Source organism: Myotis yumanensis, unplaced genomic scaffold, assembly GCF_028538775.1.
Source record: "Myotis yumanensis isolate MYYU_CA2020_CCGP unplaced genomic scaffold, mMyoYum1.0.hap1 SCAF_23, whole genome shotgun sequence".
NCBI classification, from domain to species: Eukaryota; Metazoa; Chordata; class Mammalia; order Chiroptera; family Vespertilionidae; genus Myotis; species Myotis yumanensis.
Window position 1 is genome coordinate 6991460 of NW_027223774.1, and position 27692 is coordinate 7019151.

Genomic DNA, 27692 nt, shown 5'->3' on the forward strand with positions numbered 1-27692 from the left:
AACAAGAAGCTATAAATAAATGAAGCTTTCAGTGTTCCTCGATCCAAGTTAAACGCTTCTGAAAGTTCTCAAAGTTCAGGGTTAGGCAGGCGGCCTAGCTACCCCAGGAGGGGTCTGTGCAGGGAGCGAGTGTCCCTCCCAGAGCTGCTCCTTCCTCTCAGCACAGAAGAGGTCTGGGCGGAGCCACCTGTGCCACCAGGAGACCTACCCTTGGCATCAGAGAGGAGTCTGTAGGCAGGAGGACCCTTCCTCCTACAGCAGGCGGCCTGCATGGGACATGCCAGCTTGCAGAACCAGGGGCTTCGGGGGAGCTGCCTGCCCGCACCTCCTCTGGGCACCTCCACCTGGGCGTTGACCGGGACAGCACTGCTTTTCAGACCCAGCAAAGGAGCCCAGGAGGGACCATGTTTCCGTGGGAACGGGCACAGGCGGTGGTTGAAACATTCTCTCGCGTGCAGACAGGTCCTGGCTCAGGTCACCCCCAGAACCACTGTAGCAGAGCCAGCCCCAGAGAATAGGGGGTAAGCATCTGCTGGCACCTGAGGTGGGGGCTCTTCTGAATTCTAACCATGTCCCCACCCCCCTTCTGCTATGTTGTCATTTGCTTCCCTTCAAGATCCACTAAGACACCCAGGTGATGGGCTCCAGATTCCCGCCCACTCCTGGAGGGCTCTGGGCTGGACTGGCACAAAGCCCACAGGCCCACTGGCTGCTCTGCCTCTGGACACAAGAGGGAGGGACCAGTGTAGCTTGGAAAAACCACCTCCCCTCCTTTCTTATCCTCACTAACATCCACTGGGCTTCCTGGCCCTGCTGGCACCCTCACTCCCTGGGGCAGCAGGGCTGGCGGGACCTTGGGCAGGATCTGCCTGGGAGGCTGCTGCCCTTGCAGGCCGCTCTTGGGAGGACTGTGCCCTGCCTGCTGCCTCTACTATAAATGGGGCGCTGGTCTTCCTCAGTGTGGAGCTCACTCAACTCCCTGGAACCCAGGTTTTGAGCCTCTTTTTGGGAGGACACACTCAGTATGGCAGCGGCATGCCTCAGAACATGGCTTTCCATTTTGTGCGGCCAGCCAGCCTTGGGCTAGGTGGGGGCAGGCTATGCTGGCAGTCCAGGCTGGGAGGCTGAGGGTGGGTAGCATTTTCTTCTGTTCTCTGAAAGCAAGGGGAGAGCTCTAGCTTGCTGGGTTCTGGGTCCTGGGTCTTCTCTATATTTGTGTTTATAAATCTGTCTTCAGTCAGTTGAGTCCCTGTAAATACTGATACCCCTCCATGTAACCTTCTCCTGCTTCCCATGAGTCAATTGCTTTTGGTGATGTTGTAAGAAATGGCCAAACCCGTGGAGAATTTTTCTCAGTTTATTTGACCCAAGTCAGAGACAGTTGCCAGGAAGTAAAGCAATAACAGGTTGAGTAATGCTTGGGACAATAGCAGTTTTGCACCTTTTTTATTTTTTTATTATTTTTATTTTTTTAATATATTTTATTGATTTTTTTTTTACAGAGAGGAAAGGAGAGGGATAGAGAGTTAGAAACATCGATGAGAGAGAAACATCAACCAGCTGCCTCCTGCACACCCCCCACTGGGGATGTGCCCGCAACCAAGGCACATGACCTTGACCGGAATCGAACCCGGGACCCTTCAGTCCACAGGCGGAAGCTCTGTCCACTGAGCCAAACCGGTCAGGGCTGCACCTTTTTTATACATTAGACTCAAAGGGGGTGAAATGAAACTAACTGGTGATAAATTAGGTGGGAGAGCTGAGGAAGGAAATCTCTGGGATTGGATAAAAGGAAAAAAATACAGAAACTTCTTTCTAAGAGTATATTAATTAATTAATAGTTAATATTTAACCAAAGCACAATAATAATGGAGGCTCTGTGATCTTTTGTGTTGGGAGATTGTGCTCTCAGGAGTCTGAAACAGAAATGTCCCTGAATATCAAATCCAATATTATGTTATCCCAGATGCAAAAAGACAACTGACAGACTCACACACAGGCTAGAACATAACTACCCCTGAAAGTCCTTTACTTAGAAAGTTGTAACTTCCAACCATCCTATATGGTTACTTTTGGCCTCTGAGTTTGTAAAATTTACCATGCTGTGCCAGGCTTCGTGAGCTTCCTAGGTTTACTGCGTGCCATCATTTTTGTCCATACTGGGGACTTTAGAACTTGTGGGTTCAGGAGAAAATTCAATGAGTGTTTATTAACTCCGGGACTCACTGCTTCAGTCCTAATGCACACAATGCCACAAATATTGCTGGTGTCCCTTTATTGGGTCTCCTAGAAGGAGTCACTCTTCAAGCAATAACGTATTAGGTTCTAAATGTGGTTGAGGTATTTGTAAAGAAAAAAAAGTCTTTTTCTTTGCTGTGGCCTTCCACAATTTATGAGAAGCACCTGCTAATTAAACCCCAAGATTGTTGGCTCCTCTAATTCACACAGCTCCTCTGGTCAAACTGCTTAACAAGATAAGCTACTTTCAAGGCTAAATTTTTACATATCCCTCCTTCCTGCTATTGTCACACCTCAGACATTATTTGCACCAAGGACTCTAGTTAATAGAAGGTTTCCTTCCCTCCACCTCTTCAAACAAGCCTCTTTTGAACTCTTCATAACTTTTTATCTAGTCATATTTTATAGGCTTGGGAAAATACTGATAAGACACCTCCCTATACATCTGCCAGACTGTCTCCTGGAAAGCAAACTGTAATTTTTTTTAAAGACAGCCCCTCATATCTACTCAACTTCAGCAAAGCCACAGGCCCCTGCATTTGTTCTCTATTAGCTAGAGCCATGGTCGGCAAACTGCTGCTCGCAAGCCACGCATGTGTGACTTTCCCACAAAATACCACATGTTGTCGTGCACATACAGTGCGACTGAAACTTCGTAGCCCAAACACAGAAGTCAGTTTTTTGCACGGCAGAGTCTACTTTGAAGAAGTACTATTGATATTTGGCTGTGTTGACTAGTGATTTTGCTGCCCACTGAGCTAGAGCCAATGATGAAAAGCAGAACCAGCCTTTCTTCCTTACCCTGTATTGACAACCAATACGTGGCCCTTCCTTCTCTTGGGAAGTAAAACAAACTTCCTCTTTTCACGGCTTCTTTTAGCTGTAAATTCTTCCACAGCCTGCATCACCTGCCAAACCTTAACAGTGTTCATTTTTTCTAAGAAGTGTGTGAAAATGAGGGAAATGACATCATAGAGGCAAAATAATATTTCCTTCTCTTATAAATTAACCAATAGAGTCAAAAGAACACCCAACAGTAAAGAAGTCCTAGGAAAAAACTTTCATTATTTTGCAAAGAAAGAGACCTGAGACTGGCAGTTCTCCCACTGATGACTTAGGAACTCAATAAATTCATCACTGGCATCTGATGAATGGGAAATTGTGCCCCTGACAATGGCAGTTTTTCTCCAACATTGTGTTTACTGGTGGCAATGGTAATCAGTCCTATGTGGCAACTCATCACAGGGAAACCAGAAAGAACTAAGGGCTCAGGTATTCCAAATTTTCTTCAACAAATGAGACAACAGACTTAGCTTTCCTGGGCACATGAGGATGGTGACTGATGCCATCTGTAGGGAGCTTATAGGTGATTCAGGTGAAATACCTTCAGCAATAGAAATATGCAGTGACATACACATGGAAACACTTTTCCCTATGTTGAAAAGTGCAATATAGACAAATATGGTTCCAACAGAAATACTAACAAACAGAACAACAAAAAGAGTTGGTGGTTATTACATAATGGAAGTGATGAAATGTATGAGATGTAATTCAGACTGAGATTTCACATATTTTCTTACACAATTGTTAAATTCTAACAGAGAAACGACATGTCCCACACATCTAAAAAAATTTTCACATTTGGACTCTTTTGTGCAGAGCGGATTTACAAATTTGGCTGAGAGATATCTTTTGGGGTGCGCTACAGTGTTTTGGAGAGGTTCAAGCTTTGGACTGATGAGAGGACACAGTCCTCTCATTGCCACATGCAAGTCCCAGCTTGGAGGGCAGAGCCTTCCCAGCACAATTATAGTCAATAGGTATAATTGTAAGCTTGAACCTATAGCCCAAACACTTGGCCTCACCTGCCTGAGTGATAGAATTCAGGTGCATGTAGTTGAGTAGGATTGCAACCCACGAGAATGTTGTAAACATCTTGATCACGCCCTTACTTTGCCTCGTGGCATCTGCTATAAAATAAAGACACGGCTTGTGGGCGTTGGCAGTCTCTCTCCACCCGAGGGCAGCGTCACATGGAGACCCAGCTTTCATTCTATTGTCTGTCTTTTCTTAATCCTCCCATCGCCTCCACTCACGTTCACTGACCCAGGCTGAGATGGCATGGCACATAAGGCGCCCTGGGACTGAGTATGCCATGGCCGTGCCAGCTCCCCACAATATCTCACATTAAATGCACTCATAATGGCTTTCTCCAGTATGAACTCTCTGATGATGCTGAAGACTATCGCTACTTGGAAAAGATTTCCCACATTCACTGCATTTATAAGGCTTTTCTCCTGTGTGAACTTTCTGATGCCTGTGGAACTGGGAATTAGTGATAAAAGATTTCCCACATTCACTGCATTTATAAGGCCTTTCTCCAGTGTGAACTCTCCGATGATTATGAAATATTGAGTTACTTGTAAAAGATTTTCCACATTCATTGCATTTATAAGGTCTTTCTCCAGTGTGTAACCTCTGATGATATTGAAGACCACAGCTTCCTTTAAAAGATTTCCCACATACACTGCATTTATAAGGCTTTTCTCCTGTGTGAACTTTCTGATGCCTGTGGAAGTGGGAATTAGTGATAAAAGATTTCCCACATTCACTGCATTTATAAGGCCTTTCTCCAGTGTGAACTCTCCGATGATATTGGAGACCAGGGTGACGGGAAAAAGATTTCCCACATTCACTGCATTTATAAGGCCTTTCTCCAGTGTGAACTCTCTGATGATATTGGAGACCAGGGCGATGGGAAAAAGATTTTCCACATTCAATGCATTTATAAGGCTTTTCTCCAGTAGGAACTCTCTGATGACTACGCAGGTGGGTCTTAGTGATAAAAGATTTCCCACATTCCCTGAATTTATAAGGCTCTTCTCCAGTGTGAGTTATCTGATGATGTTGTAGTGACGCCCTAGCAGTAAATGATTTTCCACAGTCACTGCATTTATAAGGTTTCTCTCCAGTGTGAACTCTCCTATGATATTGGAGACCACTGGAAAATGTAAAATTTTTTCCACATTCATTGCATTGATAAGGCGTTTCACCAGTGTGAATTCTCTGATGTCTACGAAGGATGGGGTTAGTGGTAAAAGCTTTCCCACATTCATTGCACTGATAAGGTTTTTCTCCTCTGTGAACTCTCTGATGATATTGGAGACCACTGGGACTTGTAAAAGTTTTTCCACATTCATTGCATTGATAAGGATTTTCTCCTGTGTGAACTTTCTCATGATATTGGAGACCATTGGGACCTGTAAAAGTTTTTCCACATTCACTACATTGATAAGGCTTTTCTCCTGTATGCACGACCTGATGACTACGAAGCTGGGCCTTAATGATAAAAGATTTCCCACATTCAATGCATTTAAAAGGCTTTTCTCCAGTGTGAACGTTCCGATGATACTTGAGACCCTGGATACTTTGAAAAGATTTCCCACATTCCTTGCATTTGTAAGGCTCTTCTCCAGTGTGAATTCTCTGATGACATTGTAGGGTATCCCTAGCAGTATAAGATTTTCCACAGTCACTGCATTTATAAGGTTTTTCTCCACTGTGCAGTCTCTGATGATATTGGAAACCCTTGGTACTTGGAAAAGTTTTTCCACACTCCCTGCATTGATAAGGCTTTTCTCCTGTGTGAATTTTTTGATGTCTGTGAAGGTCAGAGTTATTTGTAAAAGATTTTCCACATTCAGTGCATTTATAAGGTTTCTCTCCAGTGTGAACTCTCTCATGACATTTGAGACCAGTATAAGCTGTAAAAGTTTTTCCACAATCACTGCATTGATAAGGCTTTTCGCCAGTGTGACGTCTCTGATGTCTACGAAGGTTAGTGTTACTGGTAAAAGTTTTTCCACATTCATTGCATTGATAAGGTTTTTTTCCTGTGTGAACTCTCTGGTGATAACTAAGGTGAGATTTACTTGTGAAATTGCAGCTGTTTGCAAGTGAGATCCTGTCCACACCTCTAATGGAAATCATCTCTCTCACATGCTGCTGGTGAAATTTTACACTGAAATAAAACTTTTTTGCACATGCCCCACACCTCAACAGCATCTGTGGATATTGTGTTGCCTGCAGCTCCATCACGTGGAAAACGTTTCCCAAGACTATTCCACAGCTCTCACAGGGGTGCCTCTTCTGGGAAGACAAGGCTACCTTGGGATTTCTTGCCTGTGACACTCTAACACAAACGTTCTGCTCGGTCGGTGCCTCCACATTTTCTGCTCCACAGCAGCAACCTATATAAAAGTAAATACTGGTGAGGTACATGTTGACCTTATGAAAATAGAGTATCTTTTTTTTTTTTAAATATATTTTATTGATTCTTCTACAGAGAGGAAGGGAGAGAGACAGAGAGTCAGAAACATCAATCAGCCGCCTGTGCCCGCAACCCAGGCACATGCCCCTGACCGGAACCAAACCCGAGACCATGCAGTCCGCAGGCCGACGCTCCATTCACCGAGCCAAACCAGTTTCGGCTGAAAATAGAGTATCTTTATCACGAATGATTAACTGTCATGACTAGGCATGATAGCCTAGAAAGATTTTCTTTTTTTAAAAATATATTTTATTGATTTTTTACAGAGAGGAAGGGAGAGAGATAGAGAGTTAGAAACATCGATGAGAGAGAAACATCGATCAGCTGCCTCCTGCACATCTCCCACTGGGGATGTGCCCGCAACCCAGGTACATGCCCTTGACCGGAATCGAACCCGGGACCTTTCAGTCCACAGGCCGACGCTCTATCCACTGAGCCAAACCGGTTTCGGCTGATAGCCTAGAAAGATTTTCAAGAGTAAGGTAGACAGTGAGGAAATTACTCTTATAAATAACGTGGCTCCAAAAGTGAGTTGATGATGGAAATCTCACCAAGAGAGGGACAGAATCATAGGAGTAGATACAAAGAAGAGAGGAAGGCTCTACTCATTGTTCTTGCACAAATGGCTTCCTTTAGGACCTTACATCTGACCATGTGAGTCTGTGTGGAATAATTTCAAGTTGCTCAAAGTACTAAAAATTATTTGTATTAGATCACAGGATATACAACTTCAATATAACAACACTTGTGTTCTCCAAGGTTCTGCAGGCCTGAACCAATGTTGGCTTGCAGTAAAGAGAGACCTGTGAAAGAGGCAGAGGTGCAAAGTCCAAAGAGGTTAAGGTTATTCGTGGGCTGGGAATCTAAGTAGAAATGATCATAATTACAACTAAATTGTGTGCAAAGTTTCATCAATTATCACAAACAAGCATAATTCGTTGAGGCATGGGCAACTAACAAAACACTGGGTTTGTTACCTATGAACATAACAAAGGCCTGTCGTGAATTCCTTCCCAGTTACCCTTCCCCAAAGAAAGACCGCCTAGGGTCCACTGTGTCATTCATAAAGTCAAGTTTCTTCTGTGATGCACAAATGATTCTTCCCCTTCAATCCCATTTGAGGCATTGCTTGGGATAAATGATACAAAGAACATGGAGGGTCAATACTGTGGTAGAACAACAGGACAAATGAGATCACAGTCAAAAGACCTATGTGAGTGACATCAGCACGATGGGAGGATCAGAGAGATGAGCTTCTTCCCCTATCCCAGTGCAAGTAGACAGCTTTCCATGAACAAAAACCCCATAGAAAAATGGAATAAGAGTACTATGAAGACTAAAGTATTACAGACGCAAATAAAGGAGAACTGTACAGAAAGAATGACTGGAAAGACTGGGTGAACAAATACAATTGAAGATACCGACAGTCAAAAACAAGGGTCAGAGCCTACAGCAGCCAATGTGCTTTTGCTCTCATTGACCCTTGTGGCCTGTTCTGTAAGAAAACCTGAAAATTTGTGTGTTTAGAAACCTCAGAATGCTTTGGCCAGTATGGCTCAATTGGTTGGAGCATCATCCTGAGTACCAAACGGTCGAGGATTCTATTGGCAGTGAAGGCACATATCAGTATGTGGATTCCATTTCCAGTTAGCTTGTGTAGGGAAGGCAGCCGATTGATGTTTCTCCCTCACTCTGATGTTTCTCTCTCTCCATCTCTCTTCCTCTCTATCCGAAAGCAGTAATAAATATATAAATAACAATTTCAAGGTAGCCAAACCCAAAACTTAAGGCAAAACAGTCTAGTGACAAAGTAAATAAAAAGACAACCTATCAAAATCATGTATAAAATTCACAAAATACAATTCTAAGAGGAAATTTTGTAGGCAAATCTGAGTACATTATGAAAAAGATCTCAAAAAACCTAACTTTCCATCTCGGGAATCTATAAACAAAACAAGAAAATAAACCGAAAGGTTGCAAAGAAATGACACAAGAAATATTTGAACAAGCATCAATTAAAGGGAGATTAGACAAAATAAACAAAATACCTAACAGATACTTTTCTCAAATACAAAAATTGGTAAACTTTGATCTAGACTAAAGTAAAAAACAAAAACAAACAAAAAAACAAAGAAAAACAAGCCTCAATGAAATGAAGAAAGAAATGAAACATAAGACGTTATACCCGAACTATGAACCCCAAAACATAAGAGAGGTTGATGTTACGAAATGAGAATACTGAACTTACAAGCAACCGCTTCCTCTGACGTCCTGAACCAGAAGGTCCTAGGGTGGAGGGGTGGATGAAGACATATATGAGGAGAAACTGGACTGCCTGGCATCAGGGCAGGAACTAAGGGGCGGCTTTCTCCCAGACAGAGGTGCTCGCAGGGGTCATTATACCTACATTGGGACATCACAGATCGTAGGTCTGATTGACAACCATTTCAGTTTGCTTCACTCTGGAGATTCCTTGAGACCTCACTTTATATCCAGTGTAAAACCCCACACAAGCTACGTGCAGCACCTTTTCTATATGAATGGCCTGTCTTGTGGGGCTAAATTGTGTAAGGTTGTATGTTTGTTTGTTTGTCTCCTCCGGTCGTCCCGCGTGGTTCAGGATCTGGAAGAGGGCCGCACACAAATGAAAGAGACGAGACAAGTAATAATTTGGAAATATTGGGGGGCCAGGTGGGCAAGTTCAACTCAAGGGGAAGGACTTCCACTGGTGCTCAGGCTTCACCAACCTTAAATTGGTTTGGGATACACCCAGAGCCCTTAGGCAGGCAATTTCCAGTAACAGGGAGACTAGCCATTAGCAAGGAATTACCATTGTCTGGACTAATAGTGGGTGCACAGCCCTGACCTTTGCCAGGGCTTCAAGGGTCACCAGCCTTCCTGGTTCCTTGTCCACACCCCTCTCCTAGTGAAGACAATAGGTGGCTTCCCACACTAAATCCTGTCAAAAAAGTTGCAGTTAGGTCTGGAAGCCCCAAACCTATCAATAAAAGGCCCAAGATGCGGCAGCAGCACTAGCCTCCCTTTATTCAAGGTTGGGCCTCATCAGGGCATTTCCAAACCCGATACAAAGAGGAGAATCTACAAATCTCTCTGTAGATCCAGCTGGGTGTGCCCAGGCATTGGCTGACTTTACACCTCCTTGGAGACCCAAGAGCCAGTGTACCCAGTGGTCAGTGTCATTATAGCAGCTTACAACTCTTCACATCCATAAGCCACACACTCAAGGGGCAGACTCACTGAGGACCAAAGCCCAAGTGAAGCAAATCCCATAACATAGGGGTGTCTTCTGCACAGAAGCTGGCCCACTGTAGTAGAAGTGAGCCCTATCGACGCTAAAATCCTCAACATTACTCTGGCAAATCAGATCCAGCATTTCATTAGAAAGATCATACACCATGACCAAGTGAGATTTAATTTGTGGATGAAAGGATAGTAATGTAGCCGAACCGGTCTGGCTCAGTGGATAGAGCGTCAGCCTGCGGACTCAAGGGTCCCGGGTTTGATTCCGGTCAAGGGCATGTACCTGGGTTGCAGGCGCATCCCCACTGGGGGGTGTGCAAGAGGCAGCTGATGGATGTTTCTCTCTCATCAATGTTTCTAGCTCTCTATCCCTCTCCCTTCTTCTCTGTAAAAAATAAATAAAATATATTAAAAAAAAAAGAAAAAGGATAGTAATGTATCTGTAAACCAATAAATATGGTACATTATATAAACAAAATAAGAGACAAAATTCACAATCATATCAATTGATGCAGAAAAAGCATTTGACAAAATCCAACACCCTTTCTTGAGAAAAACTCTGAGCAAAGTGAGAGTATGGGGATCATACCTCAACATAATAAAAGCCTTATGTGACAAACCTAAAGCCAGTATCACACTCAATGGGCAAAAATTAAAACCACTTTCCCTAAGAACAGGAACAAGAGAGGGATGCCCACTTGTACCACTCCTGTTTGATATAAGACTGGAAGTGCTAGCCATAGAGATCAGACAAGAAGAAGAAATGAAAGGCATCCAAATTGGAAAAGAAGAAGTAAAACGGTCATTATTAGCAGATGACATAATATTGTACATGGAAAACACTAAAGTCTCCGTGAAAAACTACTAAATATAATAAATGCATTCAGCAATGTAGCAGGATACAAAATTAACACCCGCAAATCTATGGCTTTTTTATACACCAATAATCAACTCACAGAAACAGAAACAAAAAAACAATCCTATCTACCACTGCAATAAAATTATTAGGATACATAGGAATAGACTTAGGTAAGGAGGTTAAAGACCTGTACTGAGAAAACTACAAGAAGTTGAAAAAAGAGATAGAAGAAGATATAAACAAATCAAAGAATATACCGTGTTCACGGATTGGTAGAATCCACATAATTAAAATGTCCATACTACCCAAACAAATCTATAGACTCAACGCAATACCCATTAAGATACCAAGGGCATATTTCACAGACCTACAATAAACTCTTCAAAAATTCATATGGAATTAAAAAAAAAAAACCCAAATAGGCACAGCAATCTTGAGAAAGAACAAAGTTGGAGGAATCACAAGATCAGATACCAAGCAATAGCACAAAAATGCCTGGTTCTTGCACAACAACAGACACAGAGAAGAATGCAACAGAACTGAGAACACAGAAATCAACCCAAGCCCTTATGCTCAATGTTTCACAAAGGAGGGAAATAGCATACCATGGAGTCAAGACAGTCCCTTCGATAAATGGTGTTGGGAAAATTGGACAGATACATGCATAAAATGGAACTAGACCACCAACTTATACGATATACAAAAATAGACTAAAAATGGGAAAAGGACTTAAACCTAAGAGGGGAAACCAAAACATTTTAGAAGGATCCACAGGCAGCAAAATATCAGACATATGTCCTAGCAATATCTTTACAAGTACAGCTCTGAGGGAAATGGAAAGTAAGAAAAAACAAAAACAAATGGCACTACATCAAAATAAAAAGCTTCTGCAAAGCAAATGAAACCATCAACAAAAAACAAGAAAGCCCAGGAGCACATATTTGCAAATGTTATCTCTGGTAAGGGTTTAACCTTCAAAATTTACAGGGAACTCATACATCCTCACAAAAAGAAGATAAACGATCCAATCAAAAAATAAGCAAAAGGGCCGCAGAGCAGGACGGAGCCGCGGGGAGGGGGCTGGAAGGCGATGGCCCGGACCGTGGATCGCGAGGCCACGGCTCCCGCTCCTCCTGCCGCCGCCGCCGCCTCGGTCTGCTCGTCGTCATGAGCAGACAGAGACCTGAAGCAAAGAAATCTGTATCACAAAAAAGTATTCAAGGGTCATGCAAGCCAACTGTAGCCAATTGCAAAGAGCTGCAGGCAGTGAGGCTGCCTCAGCCTCCCAAAGTGTCCACACAAGATTGACAGAAGGTTCTGGTCTTCATTCTGGAGATGTGCATATCCAGATTAACTCCACACCTAAAGAATGTGCTGAAAATCTAAGCTCCAGAAATATAAGGTCAGGTGTCCATAGCTGTACCCATGGATGTGTACAGAGTCACTCACGGAATCAGTCCCGTAACCAAGCAAGGCAGCCTGGTGATACTTCCATGGAGTCTGGAGATCATGGTAGTAGCTCCTACTCAGAATTCCGATATCTCTTCAAGTGGCTGCAAAAGAGTCTTCCATATATTTTGATTCTGGGTGTCAAACTTGTTATGCAGCATATAACAGGAATTTCTCTTGGAATTGGACTGCTTACAACTTTTATGTATGCAGACAAAAGCATTGTAAATCAGGTTTTTCTAAGAGAAAGGTGCTCAAAGATTCAGTGTGCTTGGTTACTGGTATTCTTAGCAGGATCTTCTGTTCTTTTATATTACACCTTTCATTCTCAGTCACTTTATCTCAGCTTAATTTTTTTTAAATCCTACTTTGGACTATTCGAGCTTCTGGGAAGTACTTTGGGTTGTTGGAATTACAGATTTCATCCTGAAATTCCTCTGCATGGGCTTAAAATGCCTTATTTTATTGGTGCCTTCTTTCATCATACCTTTTAAATCCAAGGGTTACTGGTACATGCTTTTAGAAGAATTATGTCAGTATTACCGAACTTTTGTTCCCGTACCAGTTTGGTTTCGTTACCTTATAAGCTATGGGGAGTTTGGTAATATAACAAGGAGGAGTCTTGGAATATTGCTGGCTTTACTCTACCTCATACTAAAACTTTTGGACTTTTATGAACATCTAAGAAATTTCAGACAAGTTTTGAGAAAATTTTTTACACGACCAAGTTATGGAGTGGCTGCCAGCAAGAGACAGTGTTCAGATGTGGATGATATTTGTTCAATATGTCAAGCTGAATTTCAAAAGCCAATTCTTCTCATCTGTCAGCATATATTTTGTGAAGAGTGCATTACCTTATGGTTTGACAGAGAGAAAACATGTCCGCTGTGCAGAACTGTGATTTTAGACCATATAAACAGATGGAAAGATGGAGCTACTTCATCAGACTTCCAGATATATTAAGTTGTATAAACTGTTAAAGCCACAAAACACTTGTGTTGTAGTCCAGTTTATCACGATTGTTCAACCTAATGCATATGCGACATTTATTCTATCCTAATCATTTGACAGATGATTGCAGTGTTAAATTATGTTTTCTTGTTAATTTTACCAAAAAAGCAATTGGATAACTAGAACCAGTTCTTAGAGGAACTCAGGTATTCTTTCCTGACATTGTTTTCAGAATAAAGAATATTTTTAATATTTTAAGATACACATTATCTGAAAGTCGAATTTTCTTTTGCATTGACTTTTATATTTCCAATTCTAAAAATTCTTAAAATTTTCATAAAAGTTGTATTTTTAAATGAACATTCTAAATGCTATATTTTACTTGTAACAGATTTTCTAAGTGAAGATTTACTGAGGGTGATGTATTTTAATATTGTGTTATTCTCTATAGTATGATTAGCAATCAATGAGAAATACATGATTTAAATGTATTGTTTGTTGACCTCATACATACAATCCTGCCATCGGTTTTAATGTTTGTGATCTTGCGTTTTGTATAGTGCCATGGACTATCTTGAAGTACCTATTAAAATAATTCACATGGATTACAAAAAAAAAAAAAAATAAGCAAAAGACTTGAATATACACTTTTCAAAAGTGGACATACAGAGGGTCAAGAGACACATGAAAACATGCCTAAAGTCACTAATTATCTGAGAGACGCAAATCAAAACGACAATGAGATATCATCTCACACCTGTCACGATGGCTATCATCAACTAATGGACAAACGACAAGTCCTGGTGAGGACATGGACATAAGGAACCCTTGTGCACGACCGATGGTGATGCAGACTGGTGCTGACCCTTTGCAAAATGGTACGAAGTTTCCACAAAAAATTATAAATGGAATTGCCATTTGACCCAGTAATCGCTCCTCTAGCAACATATCCCAATAAATCAGAAACAAAAATCGTAAAGGACATATGCACCCCTATGTTCACAGCAGCACAATTTACCAAACCTAAGATTTGGAAATAGCCTAAGTGCCCATCAGTAGATGAGTGGATTAAAAAACTGTGGTACATCAACACGATAAAATACTACCCTGCTGCCCTGACTGGTTTGGCTCAGTGGATAGAGTGTCAGCCTGGGGACTGAGGGGTCCCAGTTTCGATTCCCGTTAAGGGCATGTACCTTAGTTGCGGGCACCTCCCCAGTAGGGGGTGTGCAGGAGAAAGCTGATCGATGTTTCTAACTCTCTATCCCTCTCCCTTCCTCTCTGTCAAAAATCAATAAAATATATTTAAAAAAAAATACTACGCTGCTGTAAAATAAGGAACTCTTATCATTTGAAACAGCATGGATGCACCTGGAGAGCATTATACTAAGCAAAATAAGCCAGTTGGAGAAAGATAAATATCACTCATCTGTAGTCAATGGGGGAAAGAAGACACACATGTAATACTGTATGTAATACTTTAAACATTAAAGAATTTTTAAAAAGAAATATAGTGAAGATATCCATAGTACACAATGCAGTCTACAGAAGAATGCAATGCTGAGGATAATTATTATGGTGTTTACAAAGAAATGAAAAGAGATTCTTGAAATGTATGTAACTAAAAACTCGAATTGCAAAAACAAACTTGAGCAAGAACAAAGCTGGTGGTATCATACTTTCTGACTTCAATTTATTACAAAGAAAAAGCAAGCAAAATGTGTTGCTGCAGAAACACAGGCACATATATCAATAGGACAGAACAGAAAACACAGAAATAAACTAAGGCACATCCTTTCAAGTCATCTTTGTCAAAGCTGCAAGACACAGAGGAAGGGAAAGATAGTTTCTTCAATGAATGCTGCTGCTGAAAATCAACAGTCACATGTAAAACAACAATAATGGACACCAGTGGTAAAATTTAACTCAACCTGCAGGACAGAATTAAATATCAGCGATAAAACTTAAAACTGCTCAGGACAACTTAGACAAAAAGTTTTGGAGATTTGTTCTGGACAGGAGTTTCTGAATGTACAACAACAGTCAGACAAAATAGAAAAAACAAACAGTCCAGATGGCAACAAATAAAGAAAAAGGCTTCTTCACAGCACAACAGCAATAAACAAAATGAAATGCAAGGTAACCTATAGAATGGAAGGAAATACTTCCAAATTATATGAGGGAATCGCTTGGAGGGATTGTGGATTTTGTTCTGATCAGCACAATAATGAGTATATTGCAAATATAGACAGAAATTCACACAAATAGGCGGAGTTCCCAGGGAATAATAAAGGCATGTGAACACGATCTATACTGCAGCCTAATAATGCCACGACTGTGTCTCAAAAGCAAACTTGTTACTAAGCACTAGTAACAAGCATCTGAGCTTGCTGGAAAAATGGTTGCACTAGACTGCTGAATGCACTGTTACCAAAATTATGGACTTTGTAGAAAAGCAGGCCTAGGAAAGCAGTATCTGATAAGCACAATTAAGCACATGCAAATACATGTGTTCTGCATGTAATAAACAATCTATACATATAAAAGCCTAAACGACCGAGCAACCCTTAGACTGGTAGGATTGGCGCAAACTGACCAACAGTGGGTAGATGCTCAAAGCACAGGCATGGAAACATGGAACAGACTGAGGAATGTCAGAGGGAAGTGGGGAGAGGGGAGAGCAGGAAGAGATTAACAAAACATCTTATATGCATAGTAGAGGCCAAGTGCACAAATTCATGCACTGGTAAGGTCCCTAGGCCTGGCGTGTGGGGATTGGGCCAAAATCTGTTGTCCAACATCCCCCAAGGGGTCCCAGATTGCAAGAGGGCGCAGGACAGGCCAAGGACCCCATCAGTGCACGAATCCGTGCATCAGGCCTCCAGTTAATACATAAAATATACAAGGTAATCAAAAGAATCCTTAACCAAAAAATACAGTTAATAAATAGGATAAGAATGTACAGACAATTCTTAAATAAATATATATACATGACCAACAGGAATATAGAAAATGCTTTCCCCACTGATCAAGGTAGAATCCCTTAGGTTTCCTGCAACACTACCAACCACAAGTCCTTTCCTGTGAATTTAGTACAGCCGGCAGTATTGGGACTTCAGGAATAGAAGGAAGCAGCAGAAATGACCAACCCACCCCAGGACAGCAACTACCCAGGAAACTGGAAAAATCCAGCAGTACCACAGTCTACACCAGAGGACAGAGCACACCCCGGGGGATGGGGCCTGGCAAATGGCAAAGCCGAGCTCAGGTCACTGGAGAGAGTAGAGTGAGGGTCTTACCCAGGGAGGATATAAGTTCAAAGTTCTCCAGCATCACAATCAGGTACAGCTGTCTCTGACCCTCATCAAGGAGGCTCCATTCCTCCCTGGAGAAGTACAGGGCAATGTCCTCAAAGGTCACGCCAACCTGTCAGAATCGAGACAATTGAAACCAGAGCTGTCTCTCTGAGAACCAGTAATTTCACTCCTTACACATCTTCCCCACCCTCAACCTTCTCCAGGGCCCCTAGTTACTGTGGACACCAGGCCCTAATGTCAGTGCAGGCTGCTCTCTCATCACAGACCCATTACTCACTGTGATAGCCCTAAGTCAAGCAGCCTGATTGGGTGGGAAGAATTGGGGGAGTGGAGGGTAGAGAGCAATGCCATTTAAGGTCTGGGCGATGCCTGCAGGGCCCCAGCCTTGCAGCCAAGCAACACCACTGCAGTCTCCTAGATCCTGCCTCCAAGACAAAGCCAAGCGTGGGTTTATGCTTCACCTTTAAATCCCCATAGCAGCTCCCGGGACCATCAGCTCACACTTCCTCCAGATGTGCTCACCACTGGGTAATTCTTATCCCCTTCCCATGTTCAGACCCCAGGATCACTCCCCAGCTCTGCCCCATTCCGGCTCCAATGCCACTGGATCTCCCTGGACTCACCCATGAACTTGGCATATGGCGTGTAGGGAGCTTGTAGTCCAGCCGGATCCACGACCACCCCAGGCCCCTGATGGATCCACAGCCGGGAAAGCCCCGAATGAGTCTGTGCCGTCCTCCCTGCAGCCTCTGCTCTTTCCGTCAATACTCACAGCCACATCCTCAGGGACCTTCAGATGCAAGTCACCCCCGTCCTCTCTGCCCTGCACTTGCTGTGTCCTCAGAAGCCACAACACTCCTCTCTCCCCTCCGCCTTCCTCACGGTCCTCCACGCGGGACTGAGCTGCAGGACGGGACAGGCGCCCTCCCCAGGCTGTGGTGTCTGTGTGAGGAGGCGGTGAGGGCCTGGGGGACTGAACTCACCTCAGCCCGTCTCCTCAGCGGGGGCGCCGCCATTGCCCTCTGTGGGCTGAGCGGGGCGGGAGCAGAAGCCGCTGCAGGAATGGCGGTCCCTGTCCCGGCCCTGGCGTGGGTCCGGGTGGCGACTCCGAGCTTCAATCCCACGTGGGAGCTGTGAGCACCACTGGAGGCTCCACCATTGGCTGTGTGACAGGGAGCACCACTCTCCGGCCTTCTCCACGGGACTGCGCGACCAGGAAAACCTCACCGCCTGCGACAAAAACCTGAGAAGACAAAAATCCCGCCACAAGGACTCCCAGTCCCGCCCTACAGAAGCGGCCACAGGGAAATGGCTTTTCTGAGCCTTCATTGGCTCAGCCTGATGCCACTCCTTGCATGGACTTCTGGGTAATGTAGTTTCTCCGCTCAAAGGCCAGGATCCTGTATCTTCTCAGTTGCATCCAGGACTGGATTTAGGGGCAAAAAGCCCAAGAACACACCAATAATATTAAGTATCCTCGAGCGCCTTCAGGGGAAGTGATTTCTGGAGCAAGTTTGTTTCTGGTACACATGACTGGCTTACTTTAGGGGCTGGTTTTGCATATCTTTCTTCAGGACTTGCTCATTCTGAATGGCAGGCATTGTTTCTTCATTCAGGACATATGGCATGTGTCTCCTTCAGGTCCCCTGTAACTTGCAGAGGTTGCTCACGTCTCTAACTCGCTGTAACCTGCCTCCACTGAATGCACTGCACAAAGTGAATGTCACAAAACAGACACTCATACTTTAAAGGAATCTGCTTCTGATGCCATCCAAAGGGCAGCTCTGCCTGGGCTGCACTGGGGATAAGGTGGCCAAGAGGCAGGTGAAAAAATGCTCAAAGTGACTGACTATCAGAAAGATGCAAATTCAAACAACAATTAGGTATCACCTCACAACTTTCAAAATGGCGACCATCAACAAGTCAACAAATGGAAAGTGCTGGCGAGGATGTACAAAAAAGGGAACCCTAGTACACTGCTGTTTGGAATGCAAACTGGTGCAGCCATTTTGGAAATCAGTATGGAGTTTTTGCAAAACATTTAATATGGAACTGCCATATGATCCAGTGATTCCACTTCTAGGATTATATCCCAAGACACCTGAAACAATCTGCTGGAAGATATGCACCCCTTCATTCATAGCAGCACACTTTGCAATAGTAAAGATTTGGAAACAGACCAAGTACCCATCAGTAGATGAGTGGATACAAAGCTGGGGTACATTTATACCATGGAATACTAAGCGGCAGTAAAAAGGAGGAATCTCTAATCCTTTCACACAGCATGGAGGGACCTGGAGAGCACCATGCTAAGTGAAATAAGTGAGTCAGAGAAAGACAGTATCACTTGATCTCACTCAAATATAGAATCTAATAAAAAAAAAAAACCCCTGATGAATGTAGTGAATTCAGAGACATGGAAGCATGGAATGCAGTGTGGAATCTCATGAGGGAAAGAGGGGATGGAAAAAAAAGAAAAACATCCTCAAGTGAGGATTAATCATGTGCTGATACCCCTGCATGTAACTTCCTCCTACTTCACATGAGTCTATAGCTTTTGGTATTGTTGTAAAAAATGTCCAAACCAGTGGAGAATTTTTCTCAGTTTATTTGACACAAGCCTGTGACATTGCCAGGAAGCAAAATAACAAAAGATTGAGTTGGGAGAATGGCAGTTTTGCACCTATTTTATACATTACACTCAAAGTAGAAAACATAAGAAGGTGACATGAAATTCACTGGTGATAAATTAGGGGGGAGAGTTAAGGAAGGAAAGTACTTGGAGTTGTTAAAAAATAAAAAAACAAAAACAAAAAAAAACTAGACATAACCTTCTTTTTAAATGTTATAGAATAGTTAACACTTCATATTTAACCCAATAACAATAATTGGGTCTCTGTGGTCTTCTGTGTTGGGAGATTGTGGCCTTAGGAGTCTGTAAAAGAGAAATTTCCCTGAAAATCCAAAGGTATGCTATCCCAGATGCAAAAGACAATAGACAGGCTTAATAAGGTAAAAACTGACCTTTGCAAAATAAAAACAAAAAACAAGGCTAGGACCTCCATACCCTGAGGCTTACTTTTAATTAGAAACTTTTAACTTCAAACCATCTTATATGGTTACTTTTGGCCTGTGAGTTCGTAAGATTGGCCATGGCATGCCAGGATCTCAATGCTTACTAGGTTTAGTATGTGCCATCATTTTTTTCCAAACCACGGGGTTAGATCTAGTTGGTTTAGCCCCAACTGGTTAGGCTCAGTGGATAGAGCATCAGCCTGCGGACTGAAGGGTGCCAGGTTCGATTCTGGTCAAGGGCATGTACCTTGGTTGTGTGCATATCCCCAGTAGGAGGGGTGGAGGAGCTGATCAATGTTTTAACTGTCTATCCCTCTCCCTTCCTCTCTGTAAGAAATCAAGAATATAAAAAATTAATTTAAAAAAAAAAACTTGTCCATTGAGGAGAAATTCTATGAGTGGTTTATTTCCCTCGGACCCATTATTCAAATCCTCCTTAACAGAATGCCCCCATATTGCTGGTGTCCCTTTTTTTGTCTCCTAAAAGTAGTTAAGCTTCAGGTCAATAAATCTTTGGGTTCTAAATGTGGAGGAGGTATTTGTAAGGACAAGAAAAAGGTCTTTCTTTTTCTTTGCTGCGGCCTTCCATAATTTATGAGAAGCACTTGCTAATTGAACCCCAAGATTGTTGGCTCCTCTAATTCAACACCTGTGTTCAAACCTATGAACAAGATTACTTCCAAGGCTACATTCAGGCTATCCCTCCTCCCTGCTGTTGTCACACCTCAGAGAGAATTCGCACCAATGAGTCATATTTTATAGGCTTGGGAAAACTACAGACAAGTCACCTACCTATACATCTGCCAGAGTGTCTAAAGGAAAGCAAACAAACTGTAACTTTTAAAGACAGCCCCTCGCCCTAACCGGTTTGGCTCAGTGGATAGAGCGTCAGCCTCCGGAATCAAGGGTCCCAGGTTCGATTCCGGTCAAGGGCATGTACCTTGGTGGCGGGCATAACCCCAGTAGTGAGTGTGCAGGAGGCAGCTGATCAATGTTTCTAACTCTCTATCCGTCTCCCCTCCTCTGTAAAAAAATCAATAAAATATATTTTAAAAAATAAAGACAGCCCCTCATATCTACTGCACTTCAGTGCATTCCAAGATCCCTCCATTCCTTGTCCTTTAACAGGCACAGCTGAAAAGCAGAAACCACCCTTTATCCGTGCCCTGAATTGACTAGCAATATTGGCCCTTTCTTCACTTGGAAAGTGAAATAAACTTCCTCTCTGCATGTCTTCTTTTAGGTCTGAATTCATTCACAGCCTGCATCGCCGGACAAACCTGAACAGTATTTCATTATTCTGAGGAGTTAAGTGGGTCAAAATGAGGAAAATTACATTCTAGGGGCAAAATAATATTCTCTTCTCTTTTTCTAGGTTCTTTGGTTGGCCTACTAATTAAATTGAATAATATAGATTAAGAGGGGAAATACATCCTGACCGGTTTGGCTCAGTGGATAGAGCGTCGGCCTGCGGACTGAGGGGTACCGGGTTCGATTCCAGTCATGGGCATGTACCTTGGTTGTGGCCACATCCCCGGTGGGGAGTGTGCAGGAGGCGGCTGATCGATGTTTCTCTCTCATCGATGTTTCTAACAAACGCAGTAACTGGACAAAATGGGCAAACACTGTTATGCGAATAAACTACTTTTGCCTACAGTGAAAAAAGGTTGTGTGTGGAAAGTCAGGGTGGATTGTCAGGTAAAGCACTGTAAGAACTTCAGTTGTGGCCCAGTGTGCTGTGCACTGTGTTGAGGGCTTGTATTCAAAAGGACTGTGTTCCAACCGCAGGTCACCAGAGAGAAGGAAATTAAGGCAACAATTAGGTGTCACCTCACAACTGTCACAAGGGCTGCCATCAACAAATCAACAAATGAAAAGTGCTGGGGAGGATGCAGACAAAAAAGGGACCCCTAGCACACTGCTGGTGGGAATGCAAACTGGTGCAGCCATTATGAAAATCTGTATGGGCTTTCCTCAAAAAATTCAGTGCGGAACTTCCATTTGACCCAGGGATTCCACTTCTAGGAATATATCGTAAAACACCAATCAATCAGATGGAATGTATACACCCTTCTGTTGATAGCAGCACAATTTAAAATAGTAAAGCTGTGGAAACAGCGCAAGTGTCCATCAATAGATGACTGGATTAAAATGCTGTGATACAGCCCTAGCAGGTTTATCAGTGGATAGAGCGTCACCCTGCAGACTGAATGATCCCAGGTTCAATTCAGGGCAAGGGAACATGCCCAGGTTGAAGGCTTCATTCCCAGTAGGGAGTGCACAGGAGGCAGCCAATCAATGATTCTCTGACATCATTGATGTTTCCCTCTTTTTCTCCCTTTCATTTCTTCTCTGAAATCAATAAATACATTTTGTTTAAAAAAAAAAAAAACCCTGTGAAACATTTATACCAGGGAATACTATGTAGCAGTAAAAAAGAATCTTTACACCTACAGACAGCATAGAGGGACCTGGAGAGCATTGTACCAAGCGAAATCAGTCAATCAGAGAAGGAGTATTAACTGATCTAACTGATATAGGAAATCAAATTAACAAAATAAAGTGGTGAGTGGAGTGGATTCAGAGACATGGAAGCATGGAAGCAAGTGCAGAATCTCAGAGGGAAGGAATGGGAGGGGAAAAAAAAAAAGAAAAAACAGCCTCAGGTGAGGATTAAAAACACATACACACACACACACACACACACAAACAAAACAAAGTCACCTGAGCCTTGAGCATTTTCTTCTGTTCCTGAATGCAATGGGAAAACACTAGCTTGCTGTGTTCTGAGTGTGCTCTAAATTTGTGTTTATTAATCTGTGTTCAGTCAGTGAGACTCTGGAAATGCTAATAACCCTCCATGTTACTTTCTCCTCCTTCACATGAGTCAATTGCTCTTTGAAAGAAACGTCCAAACTTGTGGAGAATTTTTCTAAGTTTATGTGACCCAAGCCAGTAACAGTACCAGGAAGCAAAATAAAAATAAATTGCTTAGGAGAATGGCAGTTTTACACCTTTTCCATACGTGAGACTAAAGAAGGAGACATAAATGGGTTACATGACATTCACTGGTGATAAATTGGGGGCGGGAAAGCTGAGGAGGAAAATGTCAGAGATTGGATAAAAAGAAAATAAAGATATAAACTACTTGTTAAGTATATCTATTAGGTAACAGTTAATATTTAACGCAATAACAATAATAATTGGGTCTCTGTGATCTTTTTTTGTTCAGAGATTGTGCTCTTAGGAGTATATGAAATAGAAATGTCCCTGAAAATCAAAAGGTATGTTATCCCAGATAATAAAAAGATGACAGGCTCAATAAGGTGAAATTTGTCCTTTGCTAAAAATTAAAAAACCACACACACATACATACAAACAAATGCAGACTAGGACATAAATATCCCTGTGACTAGCTTTTACTTAAAAAGTTTTAACTTCAAAGCATCCTATATGGGTACTTTTAGCCTCTGAGTTTGCAATATTAAGTATGCTATGCCAGGCTCCTTGCGCTTGCTAAGTTTACTGTATACCTTCATTTTTGTCCATACTGGGGAGGTAGAACCTGTGGGTTGAGGAGAATATTCGGTGAGTGGTTTATTAACTCTGGGACCCATTGTTCACATCCTCCTTAACAGAATGATCCCCGTATTGCTGGTGTGCCTTTATTTCATCTCCTAGAAGTATTCATTCTTCAGGTCACTTAAGCTTTAGGTTCTAAACGTGGTGGAGGTATTCTTAAGGACAAGAAAAAGGTCTTTATTTTCTTTGCTGTGGCCTTCCACAATTGATGAGAAGCACCTGCTAATTAAACCCCAAGACTGTTGACTCCTCTAATCCAACAACTCTTCTGTTCAAACTGCTGAACAAGAGAAGTTACTTTCAAGACCACATTCTTGCTACCTCTCCTCCCTGCTACTGTCATACCTCAGAGATAATTTGCACCACAGAGTCTCTACTCAGTAGAAAGTTTACTTTCCTCCACGCCTTCAAACAAGCCTCTTTTGAACTCTCCATAACTTTTTCTCTAGTCATATTTTATAGGCTTGGGAAAAATACTGACAGGACAACTACATATACGTCTGCCAGACTGTCTCCAGGAATGCAAAGTAACTGTAAGTTTTAAAGATAGCCCCTCATATCTAATTTACTTCAGCGCAGCCCAAGAGCCCACCATTCCTTGTCCCTTACCAACAGACACTGCTGAAAAGCAGAAGCAACCCTGTATCCCTGCCCTATATTGGCTAGCAATACTTGGCACTTTCGTCTCTTGGAAAGTAAGAGAAACAACAATAACATTATCCATCAAAATAAAGAGAGGAGTTACTAATATATCTTTTAATAAATCTCTAAGAATTTATGAAATGTAAATTAAAGCAGAAAAACACTTTAAAAAAGCAAAGTTCTCTATTAGAATGGAAGGTAAATCCATTGTCACTAGAAAAGCTTTGAAGACTAGGGACTGATGAACCATTTGAGTGCCAACGAATATCCTAGGAACTAGGATAAAATTGCAAAGGCACTTTTGCTGATTTCACAGCAGTTTAAGAAAAATAGGATAAAATTGCAAAGGCATTTTTGCTGATTTTACAGCAGTTTAGGAAAAAAATTATGAATCGCAAAAAAATGAAGTTACATATTCAAAAACTTAAGGATAACTTTACTACATTTGTTTTCTGCACCGAGGTTCCATCTGTCACTAAAGAGTGAACTACTAGCATTTAATAGTGACACTGCAGGAGGAGCTCGATAGCGCTCCCAGTACTTTTGGCAAAAGACAGGAGGAGCGTGATCACACTCCCTGGCACTCTAGGGGTTATGTGAGGTCATGAAACAACTACTCTGTCAGTATTTTTTTTTAAATATATTTTATTGATTTTTTACAGAGAGGAAGGGAGAGAGATTGAGAGTTAGAAACATCGATGGGAGAGAAACATCGACCAGCTGCCTCCTGCACATCTCCCACTGGGGATGTGCCCGCAACCCAGGTATATGCCCTTGACCGGAACCGAACCTGGGACCTTTCAGTCCGCAGGCCAATGCTCTATCCACTGAGCCAAACCGGTTTCGGCTACTCAGTCAGTATTATGAGTGTAATGATTGTTTCAGTTTCATGCACATGTCAAGATTTAGAAAACAGTATACTTAACACATATAATTTACTCATTACAACTGTTTTAAAATGGCTCAAGATAAAAGAAATGTACATTCATCTATTTTGGAACAACATGTTTTTCAACTCTATATTCAATTCACATTTTTTCTTTTTAAAAAAATTTTCTTATTGATATTTTACAGAGAGGAAGGGATAGAGATAGAGAGTTAGAAACTTCGATCAGCTGCCTCCTACACACTCTATCTAGGGATGTGCCTGCAGCCAAGGTACATGCCCTTGACCGGAATGGACCCTGAAACCCTGGAGTCCAAAGGTTAACGATCTGTCCACTGAGGAGTTCCAATGAGCCAAACCGGTTAGGGCTCAATACACATTCTTATGCCCTGTGGGCGAGTCTCAACTCAGTGACAGAAAAGGTAACAAACAATGAAGAACTTTCACCCAAACCCTCTGGAATGTTGACTGGGTCACAAAAGCTACATTGCCGGCCTAAGGACACCCTTTATTTTCCTCTTAGTTTTTTTTTTTAAATATATATTTTATTAATTTTTTACAGAGAGGAAGGGAGAACGATAGAGTTAGAAACATCGGTGAGAGAAAAATATCAATTAGCTGCTTCCTGCACAGTCCCCACTGGGGATGTGCCCGCAACCCAGGTACATGCCCATGACCAGAATCGAACCTGGGACCCTTGAGTTCACAGGCCGACGCTCTATCCACTGAGCCAAACCAGTCAGGGCTCCTCTTAGTTTTGCTACCAGAGCCAAAATGGCTGTGATGGGAACATCTGAGAAGCTACAGGAAGCCATGGAAACTCTTGATTATAATCAATGACAATGACTGCCGAACAGAAGATAAATATGCCGGGAGTTCCTCAGATCCGTGTACGGACCACTCCTGTAGTCTTATCCTCAAACAAATTTCTGGGTGCAGGTTTAGATGAAGTCCATTCCTTGTAATGGAATTAGGTCAGTATTTAGGTAGTCAAGGGGTCCCCCTCACTGCGATGGTCCTCCAACCAGTGCCCATCACCCAAGGAATTGAAGACATTAGGACACATGGCCCTCTGCAACACCTGGGGAAAAGAGTCCCTTCAAAAGTCTTAGAATCCCTTGAAAACAAGAAAAAAATTCACGCTGCTCCCAGACATACTTAAGGTTGTGACAGCTACATCCTCTTTGAGTGATCTCCGTGTCTCAAAGCATCCAGCTTCATATGAGGAATAAAGAATCCACAGTTTTCCTGGAAAATTATGGGCAGCAATGCAATTTTGGCAAAAACTGCTGAGCTAATTTCTGGTCCACAGTCTTTCCCCAAGGGCAAAAATGTTTGAGACCCCATAAATGTTTTTCACATCATCATGCTTGGAGAGACCAGATCTTCTTATAAACTATCCCATAGAATCAAAAGAACACCCAACATTAAAGAAGTCCTAGGAAAAAGCCTTCATTATTTTGCAAAGAAAGAGACTTGAGCTGGCAGTTCTTCCCTTGATGACTTAGACACTCAATAAATAAACTCAACATGAGCATGTAGGGAAAGTGTGTCTCTCAAAATAGCAGATCTTGTACAAGAAGTTTACTGGCGCCAACAGTAATCAGTCCTATGTGGTGACTCATGGCAGGGATACAAGTAAAACCTAAGGGATGAGGTATTCCTATTTACTTCAACAAATCTGACAACAGAGTTAGCTTCCCTGAGCCCATGTGGATGGTGATTGATGCCATCTGTAGGGACCTTAAAGGACGCTATAATACAGGTGGACCAGGGAAAATAGCTTCAGCAACAGAAATATGCAATGATATAGATCTGGTAGGCCATCTCTGGATGTTAGTGCAACATAGATACATATACTTCCAACATAAAAATAAACAAACAGAACACCAGAAATAGTTGGGGGAATATTACATAAAGTAGGTGATTAAATGTACGAGATAATTCAGACTAATGAGACTTCACTTTCTTTTTTTTAAATTAAATCTTTATTGTTCAGATTATTACAGTTGTTCCTCTTTTCCCCTCCATAGCTCCCCTCCACCCGGTTCCTACCCCACCCTCTGCCCTTACCCCACCACAAACTGTCCTCGTCCATAGGTGTACGATTTTTGTCCAGTCTCTTCCAGCATCCCCCACACCCCTTTCCCCCCTGAGAATAGTCACTTCACTCCCTTTCTATGCCCCTGATTCTATGACAATCACCAGTTTACTGTGTTCATCAGATTTTTTATTCACTTGATTTTTAGATTCACTTGTTGGTAGATGTGTATTTGTTGTTCATAATTGGTATCTTTACCTTTTCCTTTTTCTTCCTCTTCTTAAAGAATACCTTTAGCATTTCATATAATGCTGGTTTGGTGGTGATGAACTCCTTTAGCTTTTTCTTATCTGTGAAGCTCTTTATCTGACCTTCAATTCTGAATGATAGCTTTGCTTGGTAAAATAATCTTGGCTGTAGGTTCTTGGTATTCATCACTTTGAATATTTCTTGCCACTCCCTTCTGGCCTGCATAGATTGTTGAGAAATCAGCTGACAGTCATATGGGTACTCCATGTAAGTAACTGCCCGTTTTTCTCTTGGTGTGTTTAAGATTCTTTGTCTTTTGCTCTTGGCATTTTAATTATGATGTGTATTGGTGTGGTCCTCTTTGGATTTCTTTTGTTAGGGGTTCTCTGTGCTTCCTGGACTTGTAAGTCTATTTCTTTCACCAGGCAGGGCATGTTTTCTGTCATTATTTCTTCAAATATATTTTCAATATCTTGCTCTCTCTCTTCTTCTGGCACCCCCATAATTCAGATGTTGTTTTGCTTGAAGTTGTCCCAGAGGCTTCTTACACAATCTTCATATTTTTGGATTCTTTTTTCTTCTTGTTTTTCTGGTTGGGTGTTTTTTGCTCTTTTGTATTTCAAATCTTTGACTTGATTGTTATGATCCTCTTGTCTGATGTTGGAGCTTTGTATAATATTCCTTATTTCAGTCAGTGTATGCTTAATTTCTAGTTGTTCCTTTTTCATATCCTCAAGGGTCTCACTATATTTCTTGAGGGTCTCACTAAGTTTATTGGCAGTTTCTAGAAAATTCTTGAAAAACCTTATAAG

The 27692-nt window shown here is 42.2% G+C and overlaps 2 protein-coding genes across 2 annotated transcripts; one reads left to right on the forward strand and one right to left on the reverse strand.

Annotated features, from left to right (window-relative positions):
* Positions 1-4425: 4425 nt before the first annotated feature.
* Positions 4426-6519, reverse strand: LOC139000320 (zinc finger protein 850-like). Its single transcript, XM_070402556.1, has one exon. It carries the CDS (start codon positions 6517-6519, stop codon positions 4426-4428), a length of 2094 nt encoding a protein of 697 aa, XP_070258657.1.
* A 5314-nt stretch (positions 6520-11833) lies between these two features.
* On the forward strand, positions 11834-13690 carry LOC139000398 (E3 ubiquitin-protein ligase RNFT1-like). The gene is given in 2 exon segments (XM_070402629.1): positions 11834-12490; positions 12492-13690. Coding segments are annotated over 2 exon segments (1185 nt in total). The 5' UTR covers positions 11834-11914; the 3' UTR covers positions 13101-13690.
* The last annotated feature ends 14002 nt before the right edge of the window (positions 13691-27692 follow it).

Coding starts and splice junctions, on each gene's coding strand:
- LOC139000320 (XM_070402556.1), bottom strand. CDS start 6,519: ATGTACCTCACCAGTATTTACTTTTATATAGGTTGCTGCTGTGGAGCA.